At 40.3% G+C, this 22,219-nt stretch overlaps 1 protein-coding gene across 2 annotated transcripts in view; it reads right to left on the minus strand.

Annotated features, from left to right (window-relative positions):
* HSD17B14 (hydroxysteroid 17-beta dehydrogenase 14) overlaps positions 1-22,219 on the minus strand; it is a 34,538-nt gene that overhangs the window by 6,525 nt on the left and 5,794 nt on the right. For both annotated transcript variants that reach the window (XM_075191677.1, XM_075191678.1), the window contains exons 3-7: positions 20,683-20,780; positions 10,466-10,532; positions 8,549-8,640; positions 6,702-6,806; positions 871-938 (exon numbers count right to left, since the gene is read on the minus strand). In XM_075191677.1, coding sequence (XP_075047778.1) covers positions 871-938; positions 6,702-6,806; positions 8,549-8,640; positions 10,466-10,532; positions 20,683-20,780 — 430 coding nt within the window. The remainder of the gene's footprint in view (positions 1-870; positions 939-6,701; positions 6,807-8,548; positions 8,641-10,465; positions 10,533-20,682; positions 20,781-22,219) is intronic.

A 22,219-nucleotide genomic window follows, 5' to 3' on the forward strand; every position in this document is an offset into this window, starting at 1 on the left:
AAGTTGTCATAAGTGTAATCTGCGCTCAGACATGAATTGCAGGCACTTGCACTTACTGGCATAAGGTCTATTTCTAAGCATGTGCAGAGCTATTTCATGCAAGATACGACAAGCAAACGGATTTACATCTGAAGATGATTCAAGCCCCAAATGTTTTTACTGTCATCGAATTGTGTAGCATTATATGCTGGAAAGCTGGGAGATTTATAACATGTAGAACAGTTGAGCTCTATTATATTTTTGGGGGGAACGGTATCCTATGCTATTTAATGTGGCTGCACTATATTCTGCACACTTATTTTACTTGTATGTGTTGGTCATTAGTTGTAATGTGGCTCTGTGGAGGAGAAGGACACAAACACAGAATTAACTATTAGCACAGCAGATATGCCTGAGGCCAGTATGTACTGTCATCCTGTAGGTGTTACTGTTTGGATAGCCACACCCGCAGTTTGCTGCCCACACACCTGACTCACAAATGTAGCACTCCACAAGTATGTGAGATTCACCCTGGGGGAGCGAACGAAAAGGATTTTGCCTACAAAGTGCAAACAGAGCACCCACTAACATGCTGTGATTAAAAAGATCCTGTGTCACAGTAATCCCTCTAGAGCAGGGGTAGGCAACTTGCGGCTCTCCAGGTGTTGTGAAGCTACAAATCCCAGCATGCCTTGCCACCTATCTGTTGCTTATCTACTGGCAAAGCATGCTGGGACTTGTAGTTTCACAACACCTGGAGAGCTGCAGGTTGCCTACCCCTGCTCTAGAGGCTTAACGATCACTAAGTGTTCTATTAGGAATGTTATGAAGGTATTTTCATTCTTTATAGAATTTTTACACCTGTAAATTTTAAACATGTTATCGTCTTACCTGTTCACTCTCACATTGTATCGACTCTCATCCACAGCCATCGCCTTGGTCATTGCAGTAACTGCCCCCTAGTGCATGAACAAATAAAATGTTGGACACACTCCAGGTACACAGTGTCCAAAAACAAATACAAGGAATTCCAATTTATTGTAAGCCAAACTCTGGTAAAAGTCCTGATGAATCAAACCTTGTTTCTATACATATTTGTAGTTATAAATGAGAAAAGCTGCCATATTGTTTATTCTAAGTACAATGCAATATCACATACAGCATAGTCAGTGGAGTCAGCAAAAGAGCAGTGTCACCTAGTGGCTAAATAATGAACATGATAAAACAAGGCCTAAAGGAGACCAAACAATAACCTCTGAGCAGAATAGTTTTCACTGTACACTGAAGCATCTTTGGCAAATCCATTAAGGCTGTAAAAAGACCTTTGGCTGGCCCCACCGCCGCATGCTCCTGCTGACGTCATCGGATATGAACTGAGGAGAGTAAATATTTCATTTGCACTACTTACGTAAAACGCAAAACCATCAGGTTTGCAATGTGTGTGTGGGGAGGACTTAGCAAGGGGGCTCACTTTGGCCAGCCCCAAAAGATGGCAAGAGCTTCAGAGCAGGTAAATGTCTAGAGAGTGCATACTGACAGGATAAGTGTTATTATATTTGCTAAATAGATTTCGGGTGCATTTTGGAAATTAAACCCATAAAAAACAAAGCAAGAATGTGGTGTTTCCCTTCGACTATTATAGCTCAACATATATACATATACACATTATACACATTATATATATATATATATATATATATATATATATATATATATATATATATATATATATATATATATATATATATATATATTAGTAATACAGATCTAGAAGGGCGGCGCCTTCAGGTGTATACAGTGTATATTCAATAATCACAGAATAGTCCAGAGGGTCTGTAGTTACACAATGTCTATGTGTATACACCGTAGATAGTTCATAAGACTGATGCACATGGTGATGGTTTATGTATAGGCATATAATATGGTCGTGCAGTATATAAATAATAGCGTGCGTACCAGATATATATATATATATATATATAAATAAACTGCTTATCTATATAGTGGCTCCTCAGGCATCCCAAACAATTAGGTCTGTACCAAATCTCCTTGGTGATGGAAATACAGTATGTTCTAAGTAGTATCTCAACCGCAAAGGCCAACCTCAGCCGCTCATCATAGGGAGGAAATATATGAGAAAGGCCATATGGTGTAGTATTTTCAAATAGACATTTTAATTGAGTTAAACATAAGAATACAAACTCACAATAGTAGTTAACCAGTGTTCTCCAGGGGTATAGTGCAGGGGCTCAACGCGTTTCGTTCATAAAATGAACTTCCTCAGGAGCAATGGAATTTCACTGCTCCTGAGGAAGTTCATTTTATGAATGAAACGCGTTGAGCCCCTGCACTGTAATCCTGGAGAACTCTGGTTAACTACTCCTGTACCCTGAGATGAACATTCATAGATTGTCCTGCACCTAGCTTTTGTATGGAGCCGGCTGAGGGACCTCTATCATAACAAGGGAATAAACTGCAGACCAGTTATTTACAGATAAGCTTATACAAAATATACATATCAGTCTTATAAACTATCTACGGTGTATCCACATAGACATTGTGTAACTACAGACCCTCTTGACTATTCTGTGATTATTGAATATACACTGTATACACCTGAAGGCGCCGCCCTTCTAGATCTGTATAACTATTTAATTGTCCGGATTAACCATCCGATCTTGAAGGTTGGCTGCCACACGTATATCTGTGGAGGTGTTACTCTTAATTTATTTTCATTTCTATTTTCATTATATATTGTACATACACGTGCATTGTTTATATACATACTAGTCAATTGTATCAGTATCTATACACTGGGTTAAGCGCCACTTATTGATATCTGTCTCTACTATATATCATATATATATATATATATATATATATATATATATATATATATATATATATATATATATATATATATATATATGTGTGTGTGAACCCAAATATGTTCACTCTACATGAATCAATGCAGACTATATACATTGACTGCAGATTAAGAGTCGTAAGGGATCAATATAGTATCCAAAATAACAAAAAAAGTAACTTGTTTATAGCTAAAAGACCCAAAGAAACTCAATGAAGGTTGCAGCAACAAAGTACATGTACATATACACACATATAATAATATATCTACCACAAGTGGGTGTCTGTGGCTTCCCACGTGTTTCTCCCTCTTCCCATATCATTACAATGTACTTGACACAAGCCGCCGTGCCCCCACGAATATAATCATGAGTTCACAGGTCACTGCACACACAAGATCAGCACGCTGTCCCCTAATATACTCTGTTGTACATTTATACACTTGCAACATATTTGTGTGCCCGCACCTTATTTAAAGCTTGTCTTGTGATTTTCTGCTCATATGTCTTAAATTCCATTATAATTATTTCACCTAAGAACACTTTCATAAACTTACCTACATTAAGAACTGGCACCACAAGAACGAGCAGAAAATAAAGAATGTTAACAAAAAGATGCTCTGATCCTTGTCAGATGCACATTAAATATAATAGTGATGGACAACAAGTGACCAAGAAAATGTCTGCAAGCTTAGAAGGAGTCCTCTGTGGTCAGAGTCATTTTCTCTCCTGGGTCATCTTACTAGCGATTCTGATGTCACGAATCAGATTACACAGCACCAGCACACAGGTACTATCCAATCTCTCTGTGGACTGAGGGCCACATTAAAAAATATCTGTCTGCTTTTTTTTGTGTGAACCTATTGGACAGAGCTGGCTTAAGGCGAATGCGGCTGAAGAAATGCCTTACGCTGGGTACACACTACAGGATTTTCGTCCAATAATCGCCTTAACCAGCCGACATACGACCGCTCGTTCCAAAGTCGGATCAGTGTGTGAAGTGACATTATGGTCAAAAGACTTCCCAAATGGTCGATTGTTGCCTCACTTAGTGGGTCGTACCGTTCAATAATTTTGTTCCAATCTCGTTTCCATGGTGTAGTGTGTATAAATTTACGATCAATCAACGATAATTCTCCGATACTTCCTTGAGCTGAGGCTCCGTTGGGCGTGTGGCCTGTACCTGTCCCACGTGGTGCGGTGTCCGCACATCACTGACTTGTTAATTAGATGATTGCTTGCCACAGCAAGCAGGAAAAGTGCCGTTGCTGCTTGTTCTTCTACTGTATCCATTGTAGGGACGAAAGTATGAATGAAGAGACAGTGTTGTCTTCTGTTTTTAATGCGTTTTTGGGTGTTAACTATAGTGAAAGCTCTGCCCCTTTATGCTAATGTCTTTGGTATATCGTTACATTACCCACAAATGTCGCTTCAGTGTGTACAAAATTTAAATCATTGTTCCAGACAACATGGCTGTAAAACTCAGTACCATTTATCGTCTAAAACGAGGCTAGTGTGTGTGCAGTCTATAGACTGAGCGATCGGATCATTGAGCGGATGTTAAATCGATCGGCATAAAAAGTTGGTGAAAAATTAGGCAGTGTGTACCCAGCTTTAGGCCCTAAGTTTGGCAAGGCCCCCGATCAACATCATTCATTTATATAGCGCCACTAATTCCACAGCGCTGTACAGAGAACTCACTCACATCAGTCGCTGCCCCATTGGAGCTTAAAGTCTAAATTCCCTACTAGTATATTTTTGGAGTGTGGGAGGAAACCGGAGCACCCGGAGTAACCCACGGAAACATGGGGAGAACATACAAACTCGGCACAGATAAGGCCATGGTCGGGAATCGAACTTGGGACCCCAATGCTGTGAGGCAGAAGTGCTAACCACTAAGCCACCGTGCTGCCCCAATACAGTGCATTACATACAAGGAGACTCAGACTAGAAGCACATACTATCTCCTATTTACACACAATTAAAGGCATAGTAAAGCTTTTACAAACATGAGCTAGTATGTGCTTGAAGCCGCCATGACCTCTACTCACTAACAAACTCCTTCACCCTGTCTTCTACCACACTTAATGGTACTAGAACCAGTCTGATATTGATAAATCTCAGATCACTGCACAAAGTCCATTTAATTCAGTTCCCGACAGATGCACTAAACAATGTACCGGTGAGTATAGAAAGTACAGGAAGATAGTTATAGAGTCATATAAGGACACGGAGGGCCTGATTCATTAAGGAACGCAAAGCGAACGTATTGTACGCATTACTTAAAAACGCACATAATTTGGGCATACACACGTCCACATTCAACTAAAAGCGGATCTGAAGAAACCTCTCTTGTTGAATAAGAGTCTAGGGGCTAGATTTACTAAGCTGCAGGTTTGAAAAAGTGGGGATGTTGCCTATAGCAACCAATCAGATTCTAGCTTTCATTTTGAAGAAGGTACTAAATAAATGAAAGCTGGAATCTGATTGGTTGCTATAGGCAACATCCCCACTTTTTCAAACCCGCAGCTTAGTAAATCTAGCCCTAGGTATGCTCTGCTTATACAGCACGTGCCGTATTGAGACAGACAACACACTGCTGGATATGTACAATACATATGTGGAATATAAAGTCCCAGCAGAAGACACAAAAAAAAATTCAATTATTGTCACCTTTTAATCACAAAGTTATTAATGAAACAATGAATAATGTATTTTTTTTTTTTCATTTGCCCCCCCCATGAAATATACTTATCAGGATGTTATTAATGCCGACTGTACATAAAATAGATTTTTACAGTTGCTCTTGATTGCAAACACATGTTCTAGCATACATGCATACAAGACTGTCATCACTATCATTTGGCACTTATACCTGGCCTGTAGCTGGTGCAAGTGATACGGCTGAAAAACACGTGCCTTAGAGATGCCAAAGCTTGTATCGCACACTGCTGCTGCGAGCGCTCGAGCTTGGCACGACCTTATTGTATATTGACTAAGTACATACGCCCCTTTCCTCCCCCGTTCTGCCCATGAAATGGTAGGATGTCTGAAATGTCCCTTGCGCTGGAAGATGAATCGTATACACTTGCATTCGCTGGCACAGTTTCTGGCCATGAACAGTACAATTTAACGCAAAATACAGCACATATCAACATTGACGTTACTTAACGAATCAACCACAGAGCGGTTTTTTTTTTTTTTTTTTTAATGCATCTGAATATGAGGATAAATAAACATAGACAACAAAAGATTGTATTTGGGCAGCCCGGTGGCACTATTGTTACCATTGTTGCTTCACTCTGGAGCCATAAGTTACATCCCACTCAGGGAACTATCTGTGTGGAGACTGCATGTTCTTCCGGACTAAGTGGGTTAATATTTGTTTCCTCCCACAGTCCAAAAATATACTTGTATGTTAATTCCCATTCACTGTAACAGTCTCATAATGTCCTTCCCAAAAGCAGTTAACAGGGGAGGGGAAATGATATCTACTCCACTTGTTTAGAACGGGTTGAGCAGTAGGAGCTTGGAATGTGGTCTGGAACCCTTAGAGTAAGGGTGGACCCTGGCAGATCCGGACGAATGGGTGTGTTAAGTTTGTTGTCAAACTCTATCTACAGCTACATCTTTAGCTTTGGGTGGAGTTATCGTAAGATTCTGTGATCATCTTGTGCAAAATAATCACATCTGCTTTTCATAAATTATTGCTAAATATCTTTCTGGAATGAAATCATTAAAAAGGACCACACAAAGTCAAATACTTTTTATAAAATGAAAAGATAACATTTGCAAATATATAATATATATATATGTATATCCCCCCCATGTCAAGGCATTGTACAGAAGTCATCATACCTTTGTGGCAACGTAAGGTATTGCATGTTTTTGACCGATGATTCCAACAAGGCTTGAAATGTTGATGATATTGCCTTGTGTTTTTCTTAGATAGGGTAAAGCATACTGGAATGTATAAAAAAAAACAATTAAAATGGAGAAACCAAAAGTGTCAAACAATGAGGTTTTAAATTATACAAATGCATAGTAGCATGCTAGCTCTCAAAACATGCAACTTGGCTCTACTGTATAAGAATATAAAAATATAAGTTTATATTATTATTATAAAGAGGCCTGGCAGAAAGTGCAACAGTAGTGAGATAATTTTTAATCTTTATGCTGCCATTTTCCCTAATAAAAAGGATAACAATGTTTATTTAAACAAAAAAATGTAACTATCATTTTCTCATTCATCCATGACACAGGAACACTGGAGACATCCCAAAGCTGTCCCTAAGGGAGAGTACAGTCAGAAGTCAAAGTGCATAGCACTTACTACCATCTCTGGTAGAACATTGTCAAGGTGTTCACAGAAGACCAGGTGGCCACCAGGCACAACTGCTCAGTAGAGGCCTTTTGCCATGCTTCCCAAGAGGCGCCTACCGTTCTAAAGGGAGGTGTCCTCACATTCTCAGGGATATGCTTTGCTGCCCCAATACAAGCCTGGTGATTTACCAAAGTAATCCACCTGGCAATGGTCTGTTTAGACAGTGGCCAACCTCTTGTGTGGACATCATAAAGGTCCAAACAGTCATCTGTCCTGTGCAAATCCCAATTCCTCAATGCCGAAGCCAGATGGCCCCATATCAATGGTTACGGATATGCTCCACCAGAGTTGGGAAATATGACCTTGCTAGGCCTTGAGCCCAAGCTGATTTGTCAGGTGCTGTAAGGGCAGAACGCAAAGAATCCTGGGAGAAAGGCTCCGTGGAGTAGATTGCACTCCATGGCGATCACATCTGCTGGTCCTCTGCCTCACATGCTGCACACAGGGGATCCAACCTTGACTGGGCGCAAGGCAATTTTGAGTGACATCTGGAGCAAGATAAAAATCTTTGTCCCCCCTCCAGGCTTAGCCCTGGACATACTCACCTTCCCAGACATAGAAAAAAATGAGGAAAGAAAAAAAGAAAGTACAGATGCAGTTGCACAATCCAGGATGATCTTGAGCTGCAAAAGACATTGGTCAGAGGATAAAGGAAAAACCCACAGAAAACCAGCACTCAATAACCTCACCACTACTTCCATACAGGGGGAGTTGAAGGAGCTGCTACTACATGATGGCCGGTGTGTGCCTTATGGCGGGTTTGCCTAAACAGTAAGTCATACTAGGGAGCAGGTACCAATGGATATCACCTCCCCCCAGGGCCCAGCACCTAGAGATAGCTGCCACCCAAAGCATCCTGCAGCCACTCCTTCTATGCAAGTCTCGGATGCAAGGGAAAACCAGGATTTGAGACCCGTCTCTCTGCTTCAGGAGAAGAAGGAAACTAAATCCCTTTATGTCGGTCCAGTGCTGGTACCAGCTCGATGGCGTTGGAGGCATGGGGATTAACATACGACAGAGACCACGTCCCCCAATAGAGGCTGCAGCTGAGGGATGCCAGCTACAAGAAAATTAATTAAAATAAAACATAAATTATACCCCAAATGCGGAGCCCGCCATAGACAACCATAAGAAACGAGCACCAGCTCAGACTGGCACTTGAAAATACTGAGGTCCCACAGGCAGCCAATGGGAATAGAGGGGGAGGAGCTTTTGTTTTTACCCAGTGTTCCAGTGTACTCAATGCATGAAAGAGAAAATTGGCTAAACTGTTGAGGCCCCATAGAAGTTACAGAATTATCCCTTGTCCATTGATCTTTACCTTTGCAGTCAAGAAGTAGCCAATCAAATTCAAGTTTAAAAGATCACGAAACTCCTGTGAACTTGTGTTGTCTATGATCTGCTCTGGAGGATCTAGTGTAGAACAAGATGTAAATTACAGCTGTGTCAGGTGTAGCGTAGAACAATAACAATCATGTATTGACTGCTAAAATTGTGAATCTTGCCTACACATGTTTCAGACAGCGGTTCTGTGTCCTGGACCAATACACAGCCTAGAAATTCACTAAGCACTAAGATAACCTATGCCTCAGGGATGTCACTGGATGCTAATGAATTGGAATGCTGTATTCTCATACCTGCACAATACCTTCTTACACTGTCAGTAAGCGATGGGTACACAATAATAGAAAAATAAGCATAATTATTGTTTATTCACAAATACTTTGGCGTTAGCTGGTCAGCATAACATGTATTGCAATGTGTAGAACTAGCATTACCTGTTTTTAATACAAAGTATAGCTTTAATACAGAGTAAAACTTGAAAAGCATTAATATTGCCTTTGGTGAGTGCAGTGGAGCCAATGTTTGTTTGTTCAGGAATCTGAATAATTCTTTATTGGTCTAATATGATCTCTAGATTGGGTTTAGGACGAGGTCAAGTCCCTGAATCGCACTATAAAAATAAAGCTGCTAATATGGGAATCCCTCTGGGATTCCCCAGTTTGTCGGTTGTAATGCACATGTGTCTGCTAGGTGTGATGACGTTATCACACCTACGCCACGAACAGTGTGTCCACGTGTGTGACGTCAGCCTTTTACACAGTTTGGGGCTTATGCAGAACTGAGCGCAATCTGGGCATAGTTTACAGCCCAAAAATATACACGCAAAAAAAAAATGGATATTTCATCATCATCAATTTATATAGCGCCAACATATTCCGTAGCTATATATATATATATATATATATATATATATATATATATATATATATATATATATATATATATATATATATATATATATACACTGAGTAGAGTGCATCTAAAGATGCTCCCAGCTCCGCATCTGTAGCATATGCACCAGGTTTATGGTAGGTGTACTTATACAACAACACATATTTGTTTTCATAGAGAAACATGTAGATGATGTTAGATTTCATATCATGCAACATATATAATCTTCCTTCTGGCATATGCATGAAAGTAGCAAAAACGCATATATGGTGGTCCTGCCCAAGGATACGTCCTTACTGGCGAGCTATCCACTCGCTTATAACATCCATAACGGACGTTAGCATCCCTGATATTGCGTTGTATACGTTGCTACCTGGACCTACCTAATATCTCCAACCCTACACAAAAACTGATTAACCATATCCTCAATGCTGCAAACTGCCTCACTGCAGCCTGCTGGAAGCAGCCAGTTGCACCCTTCCTGTGAGAGACGATCCAGAATAAATGGGTCATTTATTGCAAGTAAGTATTATGGCCACACTGCATGACACCCCATCAAATTTCCGTACAGTATAAACTCCCTGGACAAACTACTATGATGCAAGTGCAACCCCTTCTATGTCCATCACCTGATACTTACTACGGAGTAAGACTCTTTCCTCACCCCCCTGCATCAGATATACCATCTTACGGCTACTAACCAAACCTCTAAAGAGGTTTAGAGGGTAAGACACCCTCACAACTGTCCCAATCTCCACTCATTCCTCTTATTTCAGCAGTGCCCTCTTCCGCTTAGAATGTAAGCTCTCTCATGAGCAGGCCCGCCCTTCCCTTTGTCTGCATTTATTTTGCCTACTTTGTATGTTCCTGTTTTATGTCTGTCCTGTATCATCCACAGTCTGGTGCTGTGTAAACTTACAAATCAATGATAATAATATAATAATAATACTGTAAAAACCTCTGGCTGTTGATTCCTATATATTACAACATATGTAGTACTTACGCCACCCAGCGTTGTTGATCAGACAGTCTATCTGTCCATATGTTTTCACAGCTACTTCGATCAGCCTCTGTTGTAAATGAAATCTGGTGGTTAATGTTGTATAATGTCCTACATATGACATACACTTGTTTCAGTACTGTTAGAACAACATCTTGTTACAGAAGCAGAGTAGTAAAAAAATTAAACCTTTGCAATATATAAAATCATTCTCTTTCACATTTATTGTGATATTAACTATAGTTGTCTCATAACTTAACTAGCAATGTTTATAATACAGGGCTTTATTTTGAAAGTTACAGGTACGGATAAGAACCTATGACAGTTTTTGCTAGCCATTAAAAAACTAGCAATATCATTATACCAGAAATATATGGGTGTGCTGTCCACCTCTGCCTTAACAACATGCTTGCCTACTCTCCTGGAATTCCCGGGAGGCTCCCGAATTTGAGGGTCAGCTCAAACTACGTCTGTAAGTAGCAATCACTGGATGTCAGGGAGGATGTAGCAGTGGGGAGAAGGTGGGTTGAACTGTGTTCTATAGGGTTGTTACATGTTTTCTATACAGGTACCTGTAACAAGGGCTGGCACAAGCCCCCAAGGCACCTCTACATCTTCACAGATAAGGATCTGCTGCCCCTCCTTGTCAGACGTTAATGCAGACCCTGCCTGTAACTTGGTAAATAAACGAGGTAGGGTTCGTCTATTATAAGTTATAGGGCCTGAGTCATTAAGGAAAGGAAGGCAAAATAAAAAGGAGCAAATGTTCTCCGGGACAAAACATTATACAATGCAAGGGGTGCAAATAAGTTTAATATTTTGCACATACAGAAAATACTGGCTGTTTTTTCATGTATCACACAATAGGAACTGAGGGCTGTATTTAAGCTCGAGGGATATTAAAAGATGAGGCTGTAGTATTGGACTGTATTGGTACTCTTAGGGTTAATATGTTTTGTCTTTGGAAGGATGCCCATATGAGTCATGGGGAGCGGTTATGGAGGTTATATCGGGAATGGGCGGAGAAGAATCAGTCCCTTGTGCAGCTGGACGTTGCCCACCCTCCCTCCCTGTTGAATGGTTTGATGGTCATTTTGGTGGTGGTGGTTGTCTTGGAGTAGCAGTGCCGGAAATCGCAGTACAGTCGACGGCCAGTGATAAGAGCACATGATGGTATCGGGCACACTTAACCCACCTTTTTTCAAATGGAATGGGCTATTAGTCTCCGTCCAAGTACTTCACGATCAGGTTGACTTGTCGTTGCTTCTGTTAGCCTAGAAAAGGGGAGGGTTCTGTAGTGCCCGGGGCGGTGGCCCCATTGAGGTAGACATGTGCACCTTGGGGTGTGTGGTTGTCCCCCGTTTGCGGATGTCCCATGGAAAGGCTGCCTTTCCATGGTGGAAGTTTACTCTGACTGCTCTCTTTCTCCACCACCATACCTTACAATAAATTCCCTTTGCTTTCATCACATTTAACTTGTCTTGTTCTCAACGTCTTCTGTCCAGACGCACTCACACTATAATTCATACCACCAAAGCCAAGCTTACACCAACCATTGTGATCAATGTGCAGAGTGCTATGGAGAAGTCCAGGTTACGGCTCAAAGCCAATAACGACAAAACCTCTCATCAACTGAGAACATTGTCCCCGGGGCAGACCGTCCGAATCCATACGTGGTGCAATCCGACGGTGCTTTGTATGAGCGCAACAGGCTTCACCTCTTAGGGGTGTGTGAGTCAGCACCCCCACCCCACAGAATACCGCCCGAGGGTGTCAGAACACCTATCAATGTGGACAATGGGTCCTCAGAAGAACCATCTATTGCAATGCAGGACAGCCCTATACCACTGACCAACAGTGAGCCCTGTTCAACACAGGACACATTACTACCCCCTTTCTTCATCACGAGGTCTGGTAGAATCTCCAGGCCTAATACTAAATTCCAGGACTTTGTTATGTAACTTTCAGTATTACCAGTTCATGTGTATTTTCACTTGCACACTGCTCTCACATCCAACACCTGTCACAGTGTCTTGCACCCACACACCTGTTGATTGTTACTTTATTCTAAAAAATAGAGGATGCAGATGTATGCTATACGTGTTAGATGGAAGTGACATCACTGCCATCCACTGGCCATTCAGGAAGTACCTGGCAGCCATCTTCAGTTCTCAGTATATACCACACAGTAAAGAAATGTTCTCATAGCTCTCCAGACTCTGCTTTTGATTTGAACTCAAGACAGTTCTACAACATACTTACCAACTTTCTTGCATAGTCTTCCGGGAGCTGCCGTGGGGGAGGTGGGCATGCGGAGGCGGGGCTCCAAAATAGCGTCATTTTGTACCCAAAATTTGGCGGGGTCAAATGCCGCGATTCCCGGAGAATCGTGGTATTTTGGCCCTAATTCTGCAGATGCGGGATTTTGCCATACTCCCCTGGGAGTCCAGGAGACTCACCCAGAATGCGGGAGTCCCCGGACATTCCGGGAGAGTTGGCAAGTATGTTCTACAATGGTTGTGCCCAGATGCAAAATTACTCCTTTTTTATACTTTGCTCTCCTTAATGACTCTGGCCCATGGAGAATAGTAAATGCTAACATTTTAAAAAAGGGAAAACAGTTAAAAAGAAGCAGAGTTTCTCACTCCTCTTTCTACCTCTTTTTGTGACATCAAATTGTTTCACTGTTAGTTGCTGTCAGTTAAGTACATACAGCAAAGCTGAAACTGTCTGCTAAACCAAGCAAGACCTAATTTTAAATCTTGTTGTTTTTAATTGACTGGTCTGAATATACTATGTAAATACTGTCTGCCTCCTCTCACCATTTCATAACAGCCAGAGACTGCAATCACGTTTTTCATAAATCACTAGGGATTACAAACTAGAAAAATATACAGGAGGTGGTGCACAAAAGCATCGCTCTTGCTGCTTTGTGGCATATTTTTGTGTAGTTTTAACATACAGGTTCATGGATTATCACAGCTACATACCGCTGGTTGCAAAAGTGGTAAATGTATGCCAAAAAAACAGTTTGCAGGCTCCAAGGTTTAGCATATTTTGGATCGGGTTGACAGACTATTTGGAGGATCTATTTAACTATGCACTATTCTCCCATCCTGCATCACTTTTATGTCTTAGCTCTGACCTTTTGGCTTGGCCAGATTTTTTTTTTACCCCACTGGCCATTGGGCTATGGCCACTTATTTTACCATTTATTTACACTAGCACTTAATTCTCATTTTTAGTTTGTTTTGTCTGCATGTCTCGAGGGGTTTGGGTTCAGACCCTTATGGGTGACCCTCTCCCCAAGTTAATGGAAGCTCCCTTCTTCTGGAGGGAGCTAAAGAACCAGTTCCCATAGGGAAGCTTTGGCCTACCTGGGGGAGAAAGGGGCCCACCCAAGCCTTGAGAAGGAGGTAGATCCGAAGAACTTCGCCCCCTAAGAGCCTTATGGCTCCGAGGTCAGGGATATTAAGAGGTCCCCCTACCCCCGAAGGTCCTTATGGCTCAGATTCATGGGATGGAACAGGGTCCTTTCAGTTTAGGGAAGGTTCCAAAGTCCCAAGCCCCCCAGAAATTGCTTTTTGCACAGCACTGGGTGATTGGAAACACCACACCTTAAACTTGCCTAGGAAGCAATCCTTCTGGCTGCTAGATGACTCTTTGCTACTTAACATATCTACTACTATATCAAAAGACCTAACTGAATATGTCTCTCAATTCGTGGGATTTCAATCTAGTCAGTATGAAAAGTCCACAAACCTACCATTAGAGGGAATTTCTTAGTATTGCCTCCATCAGCAAAAAAAAAGAAAAACCATATCTAGGCTAGAACCCTAAATCCAATGTCTTCAATCCCAACATTAGACTTCCCTGTGTCCTAGAGTTTATCAAACCTCTCTTGTCTGAGAGGCCAACTCAATGTCATTCTATCTAATTAGGCAGCTAAGTCCCTCCAATCGCTACAAGACAAATTCTATGACATGAGTGACCAATTGGATACATTTCTGGCAAATGAGCTCAAACAAATATGCACACGTAATGCAATATCTTCCACTAGCGACAGAAATACATAGATTATGATCCAAACAAATCACAGAGGAATTCTGTAATTTTTACACAAAGTTTTATAGCCTCAAAGACCGGTCTGGGGACCTTCTCAATGTAATAGAGCTTTAAAAATGTATTTGTCCTCCTGTAACCACCCTATGTTGTATCCAGATGCTATTATCACATTGAACGCTCCAATCACATTGGATGAACCTTTGCACACTATTTGCTCATTAAAATCTGCCCCAGCTCAGAGTGGTTTATGACTCATTACTACAAAAAATATTTTCAATATGATCTCTTGAAGCAGCCACCACATGAGCCAAAATAACAACAATACATAAGGGTGGCAAAGACCTAATTCCTGCATCGGCTACTTTCTGCTAAATGTTGATTTAAAGATCTTTGCCAAAATCTTTGGTAATAGGCTCCATAAATTCTCACCCATCCTACTGCAACCAGATTAATTAGATTGTGTACCAGGCTGCCAAGATGACACCCCACTCTCGATTTCCAAGATGCTGGTAACCCTCCCTAATGTGTTTAAAGAGGTTCATCAATTCGTCTTTCTTTCAAATTTTAAAAAAACAAATGTAATGGAAATGTTAGACTTCATTATTCCAACTTCAATTAAAAAAACAACTCATGGAGCTTAATTTTCATATTAAAGTGAAACTCTTGTAAAATCAAGTATCTGTAGATTTACATTTGGAAGAGCGTAGAATCCCTATATAATACTAGTGCATCTGAACATGAAAATTCCAGAGATCACATACTTTCTCACCCCTATTAGCATCAAAGTAGACTTAGGGGTATATTTACTAAACTGCGGGTTTGAAAAAGTGGAGATGTTGCCTATAGCAACCAATCAGATTCTAGTTATCATTTATTTAGTACATTCTACAAAATGACAGCTAGAATCTGAATTCTCTGAATTGGATTAGTCCATTACATCAGTGAAACTGAATATTTTGCAAGGTCTACTATACCTCTTTCAAACCTTACTATTCAAAATGCCCCTCAAGACATTCTCCTTCCTACAAAGAATTCCCTCCAATTTCATATTGTCTAAGAAAACGCTTTCAGCACAGTCACACATCTTCCAATGAACTGCAGGAGACTGGAATTCTATGAAATATTATTTTGCTGCTCAGCTAATGTAGTGTATTCAGTGGCATTGTTCCCCTGAGTCTAGATTTGTTATGTACATAGAGGAAGGTAATGTCTCCACAACTTCCCTCTCTGCATTACTATGGCAAAGCACTGTCATGGCCCATTCTCATCCTGTAATTAACATGTCCCTTACTATTTGGGCTTGCTGCAATAAGTAACACTGTCTAGCTCAGGCTCATTCTCCATTAATGCCACTCTAGAATAACCTGGCTCCCCCCCCCCCCTGGAATCATCCTGTATGTGTTCAGGAGCTGGAGGAGGGCAAATATTAGATTTTTAAATTACCTTATTAAGTCAGGAAGTTTCCTCACCCCTATACTGACCTGCAGTCTTCTTATAGCTTCCCATGACATGATTTCATCAATATATATACATTTATACATTTTGTATGCCCACAAAAATGGACTTTGAATATCTACATTTATTCCCTATCTGTACTCGAACGTCATTATAAACAATAATGACAACATTGAGTAGAGATTTATTCTAACAATCTTTAAATTCACTTTGTATTTGTTAGTTCTATTTTTAGATTATGCTGTATTTCTGCCTTTACCAGGTATTATGAATGCACATTGTTACAAAGTTTCAGCCGCTCACTGTTGGCCAGTGGAGCAGTGGTCTGTCGGGGAGAACTGGGCAAGAGATTCCAACTGCAGCTTAATATTTATTTATTAACATGTAACCCCCTGTCACTGAGTGTGTGCTCCTAGGGCGCATAGGTGTGTAATACACATCCTCACTTGCACTTTCCAGTGCCCTGGCTAGCTCTCTGGCCTGGGTATAAACGAGCAGAGGGTCCCCGCACATCTAGGTTCTTTAAATGTGTAAGGACGCAGGTGATGTAACTTGGTGGAGCAGTGCAATAAAAGTAATATGTAATAAATAAAATAAGTTGGGCACCAGATCATCTTTATCAGAAACAGAACATCTTTATTTACACTGCTCTTCACTCCAGCATGATACTTGAGTTGCAAATAACACTAAAATTAATATCTGTTTTTCTCACTCCAGCACGGACAATATTTATTCCTCTGCGGGGGCCTTATGCCTTGGGCTATAACACATGTTCGCTATGCTCTCTTCCTGGGATTCACACGCTCACTTGAATTTGCGCAGGCTCGGACATCCTCTCTGTTCGAAGCGCTCTCAGCCTTACTTTGTAGATCTGACACTCTCAGTAGTGTCCTCTTGCAGCCTCTTTACTCGCTCCTTGGGCTAGAACGCCCTCTCTGGTGTCCTATCTGCTCATCTGGATCACATTAAATACTGCAGCAACACTCTCCATAGGGTCTCTTTAAATGCTCTCCCCTCTCTAGACATGGGGAGTCTATATGGATGATGCCTAATGCTGACACTATTAATTGATACAAAACACAGAAAAGGTATAGAGAAAACACATGTATAGTAGGGGCACTCACTGATTATAAAAGGTATAAAACTTACATTTTATTAATTTGTTTTAAAATATTCTGATTAATCCCTAGAGAATACCTGAATTACGCTAGTAGGGAAAAAAAAACAAAAATAATAACAATGTGTAGAATGTGAAAAAATGAAACAAAATTATTAAAATGGCAGAAAAGACTGCCAGTCCTCGCTGAGTTAATGAAAAATATCTTCCTAATTATCTTATTATAAATGTAATAGAGGAATATAATCCTCACGCTGCTAGAATACCTGTTATTATATACAGGTTATCAAGGATCATATAAATAGATTAAATTATTACTGGGAGGAAAAAGATTTATTCTTTGGGGGAAACAACTGTTTTTATAACCAGATTGATTAAGGTCTTGAATGAGTACAGATGATTTGATATCCTGCCTCCCTTATGTATGACCCATTTTGTTTGGTATCATATGATATAAATCCTCCTATTATATTCAATTATTGTTGACTGCTTAGATGTTCAAGCAAGATATACACCAAACTCACTATTATCCTCAACAGTATTGATAGGTGAACTTTAGTAACCTTATTGTAGCTGAAGGATATGAGATAGCGACATATCCCATTACTGTTGCTACAAGGATAGTAACTCCTTTATTTCATGGAATCATTGGACAAGGTAAACATGAGAGTGCTGTAAGATATTAATAATTACTCAGCCACCCATCCTAAATATAGCCCAGCCTTACGTATATCCTAATTTATATTTATTATCATGATCACTCTAAGGCTATTTGGGCTAGCGCTGCGAGATTTAGGACCAGCTTTTCATGTCCAAAACTAACTGTCTAATGTTGTCCTCCCTGATCTTATTCCTATATTTAAAGGCAGCGTGATTAAGAATTATACATTATACTCAGCGAGGCAAACGCTGCCTTTAAATATAGGAATAAGATCAGGGAGGACAACATTAGACATTATTTAGGATGGGTGGCTGAGTAATTATTAATATCTTATAGCACTCTCATGTTTACCTTGTCCAATGATTCCATGAAATAAAGGAGTTACTATCCTTGTAGCAACAGTAATGGGATATGTCGCTATCTCATATCCTTCAGCTACAATAAGGTTACTAAAGTTCACCTATCAATACTGTTGAGGATAATAGTGAGTTTGGTGTATATCTTGCTTGAACATCTAAGCAGTCAACAATAATTGAATATAATAGGAGGATTTATATCATATGATACCAAACAAAATGGGTCATACATAAGGGAGGCAGGATATCAAATCATCTGTACTCATTCAAGACCTTAATCAATCTGGTTATAAAAACAGTTGTTTCCCCCAAAGCATAAATCTTTTTCCTCCCAGTAATAATTTAATCTATTTATATGATCCTTGATAACCTGTATATAATAACAGGTATTCTAGCAGCGTGAGGATTATATTCCTCTATTACATTTATAATAAGATAATTAGGAAGATATTTTTCATTAGCTCAGCGAGGACTGGCAGTCTTTTCTGCCATTTTAATAATTTTGTTTCATTTTTTCACATTCTACACATTGTTATTATTTTTGTTTTTATTTCGCTACTAGCGTAATTCAGGTATTCTCTAGGGATTAATCAGAATATTTTAAACGAATTAATAAAATGTAAGTTTTATACCTTTTATAATCAGTGAGTGCCCCTACTATACATGTGTTTTCTCTATACCTCTTCTGTGTTTTGTACCAATATTGTACATGTGTGGGGTGCACCATTCCAGTTATTCGATAATTATATTACCCAAGTGAAATAAGACTGGATATTTGATTCTCTGGTGCGTTGATATTATATCCTTTTCACTATTAATTGATCCCACGCTCCTTATTTATTGGGGTCCCCCTTTTTTCTGCTCTCAGGGGCTCTTCTTTATAATTATGTGGACTCCGTCCCCTTCTTGTGGCTCTCTGAACTTTAGGACTCCTGCCCTCTTTATATGCAGACACACTGAGGTAATTTTCCCCTCAAATCTGTCCCCCTTCACTCATAGTCTCTCAGTAATGATGTACTTTGGCCCACGGGAAATGATACAAAATCCACACATATAAAAGGTACTGGCCGGAATCAAACTCATGACCCCAGCGCTATGAGGCAGCAACACTAACCACTGTGCAGCACTTTAGTATTTAAATAGTGGACACAACTTCTAAATGGACAGGAGGTGTAGACAGCCACTTCAGGAGCTGTGTTCGTGACACACAAGCCTTCCAAGCTGCTGATAACAGCAGGAACAGGTAAAATCTACCAGCACTGACCGCTTTCACTTCTCTCAGTTGTCAGGGCTGAAGAACCAGAGCTGCATTGCAGTAATGCCTGGTTGTGAGATCAACCAGTGTAACTTGGGGGAGGCTGATGAAGAATATTTTCCTATTACAGAGTTATAACTAGGTAGCAGGGGGTGTACAAAGGTGTATAACGCTTTAATACTTGGCTGCCATTTGCAGCTAATTCTTTAAAGAGGGTGTATCAGAATGAAGAGTCACAAGTCTTGTACTATTTAAATGTAAAGTTTTCGTATGAGTCTATACGGTCCATTCAGATCCCATAGTGAAGACACTTATGGTGTTAAATAGCACTGTGCTACAGCCAACAAAACAGCTATTAAGATTTTCTCTGGATAAAGCTGAGCAACAGAAAGCATAATATCAACTACTAGGCAAGAGCTCTCTATTATATGATATTCAGGTCTGTGATTGCACTGGACATACAGAGTTCATAGACAAGTACATTGTGCCTACAGCTTGGAAATACTTATAATTGATATCTATGAACACTATTACTTCTGGTGAGACATTAGAGTACAAGCATTTCCAGCCTTTAATAGGGCATGCAGCTATTTTACAGAGGTGCACTTCTAATTTGCGGTCATTTCGTACTATATAACTATAAGAAGCTGATATTTCGTGATGTGTTCCCTGGAAATTCTCTCTTCATTATACAGTTAGGTTTGAGTGCAGAGATCATAGTTTTAAAACATTTTACATCAATAGAATAAGAAATAAGATACCTCCTATTTACATTACCTTTGCAAATATGTATATATAAAGCTGGCTGTGATGGCATGATACACTGGACATGGATATAATAATAATAATAATAATAATAATAATAATAATAATAATAATAATAATAATAAAAAAGCATATATAAAAATAAAGTATATTATCTCATTAGAAGAAACTCTAAAGGTATGTACACAAGCTGCAATATTGCATTTGATATCATGTAACTGTCCCAATACTGCAGCATGTGTGGGCTGAAATGGACCATTGATCCCAATACTGATCCTTTCGAAATCGAGAGGATTCTTAGCAAGCATACATGTGATCAGAAAATGACCGCTGTCAGCCTGTGTGTGTGGTCATCTTCAGACTACGCTAATAGGACATAATGGAATCAATAGTGACCTGGATGACCATACGTGTGTGTGTGTGTGTGTGTGTGTGTGTGTGAGCTGTCAAACTGAATGTTTAGACTGTCCCGTGAACCCTCAGGTGTGACCAGATTAAGGAATAACAGCATTTACAAACTGCACCGAAAATTTAATAGATTGATACCTGAATGTCCTCCTCTTTTGTGACATCACAAGAGACATAGATGGCAGCTCCTTGCCTGGATTCTCTTAGCTCAGCCTCAAGGTCACTGGCTTCTTCTTCTGCAAAATACAATAAAGGGTGATTGAGAAATTAATACATTTGTGTATGGAAGTTTACTGTAGATATTCTGATTTCTACCAAAGTTATAATGTGGCAGACAGCGACTTCTGAAGAAATGCTGAGCAGATGTATTTTTTACATCAGATACTGTGTAGGTTATCAAGAGGCGCCAACCAGGAATGATGTGAAATTGCGGTCACTGTACATTCACAAAGGTATTTACAGCCCAATTCCAAATATTTCTTTTTTTGAGATTATCAGGAGGAAAAAAAAAAGTTGGATAAGAAACTCCAGGGAAAGTAAACTCCGTCCTGAAAAGAGAATCAATCGATAGGCCTATACTGTATTATAGTTTTATCTTTTTAGTTGAATTTCCAATTACATTTTTATTTCATTAGAAACAAAAATATTTGTCGTTATATTTACATTTGTCACGGTCCAAAGGGGCTGATAGGACCCTTAGACCTGCCTAGTTTGGCACTACCTCCTGGGAGGCACGGAGACTAACGACACAGGAGGTTTTCACCAGTGCCCCCGCAAACGGATATGGGCTTTGCTACTCCCGTGCCGCAGGTCGCGGCCCTTCCAGTCGGGATTAGGTGAGGTCTGTAGGAGAGAGGGGAGCTGCAGAGGTAGGTACAAGGTAGAAGAGGAAATACTAAGGGGAGTGTCTCACGACCAGGGGGTGATTTAGTAGGATCACCACAGATAGCAACAGAAGTCCAGAGAATGTTCAGAACAGTTAACAGGTTATGCAGAATATTCGGATCTGCGACCAGGTGTATACTTAGTTCCAGATATGCTGGGAAGCACTGGAGCTGGATTAGGTGGAGTACCACGGTATGCAGCGAAGGTCCAATAATGTTCAGAACAGTATAACTTATATAGAGTTCAATAGAACAGGGAAGCCAGAACACATTCACACACAAGGAGAGACTTCAAGAACTGACACCTGATTGAAGAAAAGAGGTGTCTTAAATAATCCAGCCAATGGAGGGCTCCAGCCTATTAGAAAGAATGTTGACCAGAGAAAAGGACGAACTGTGCATGCGCAGCCCGACCTCAAGATGGCGCAAGACAGACAGAGCAGCGGTGTCTACGCAGCGGAGACCACCAGCGTGGGACCCCTAAGGGCGAACAACCGGCATGCCCAGGTTGTGACAGTACCCCCCCCCCCTTTTAAAGGTGGGCACAGAACACCCAGGACTGGGTTTATTTGGGAACTTGGCATGAAATCGTTTCACCAGATAAGGAGCAATAACATCATGGACTTTGACCCAAGAGCGTTCTTCCGACCAAATTCTTTCCAATCAACAAGATACTTAAGTCTGCCTTGTGCAATCTTGGGAGTCCAGAATTTAATTGATCTCGAATTCCTCTTCAGAAATAGCATTGGGAGAAACAGCAGTGGAAGAGGAAAAACAATTAATAACCAGAG

The sequence above is a fragment of the Mixophyes fleayi genome, chromosome 11, assembly GCF_038048845.1.
Source record: "Mixophyes fleayi isolate aMixFle1 chromosome 11, aMixFle1.hap1, whole genome shotgun sequence".
Classification (NCBI taxonomy): Eukaryota; Metazoa; Chordata; class Amphibia; order Anura; family Limnodynastidae; genus Mixophyes; species Mixophyes fleayi.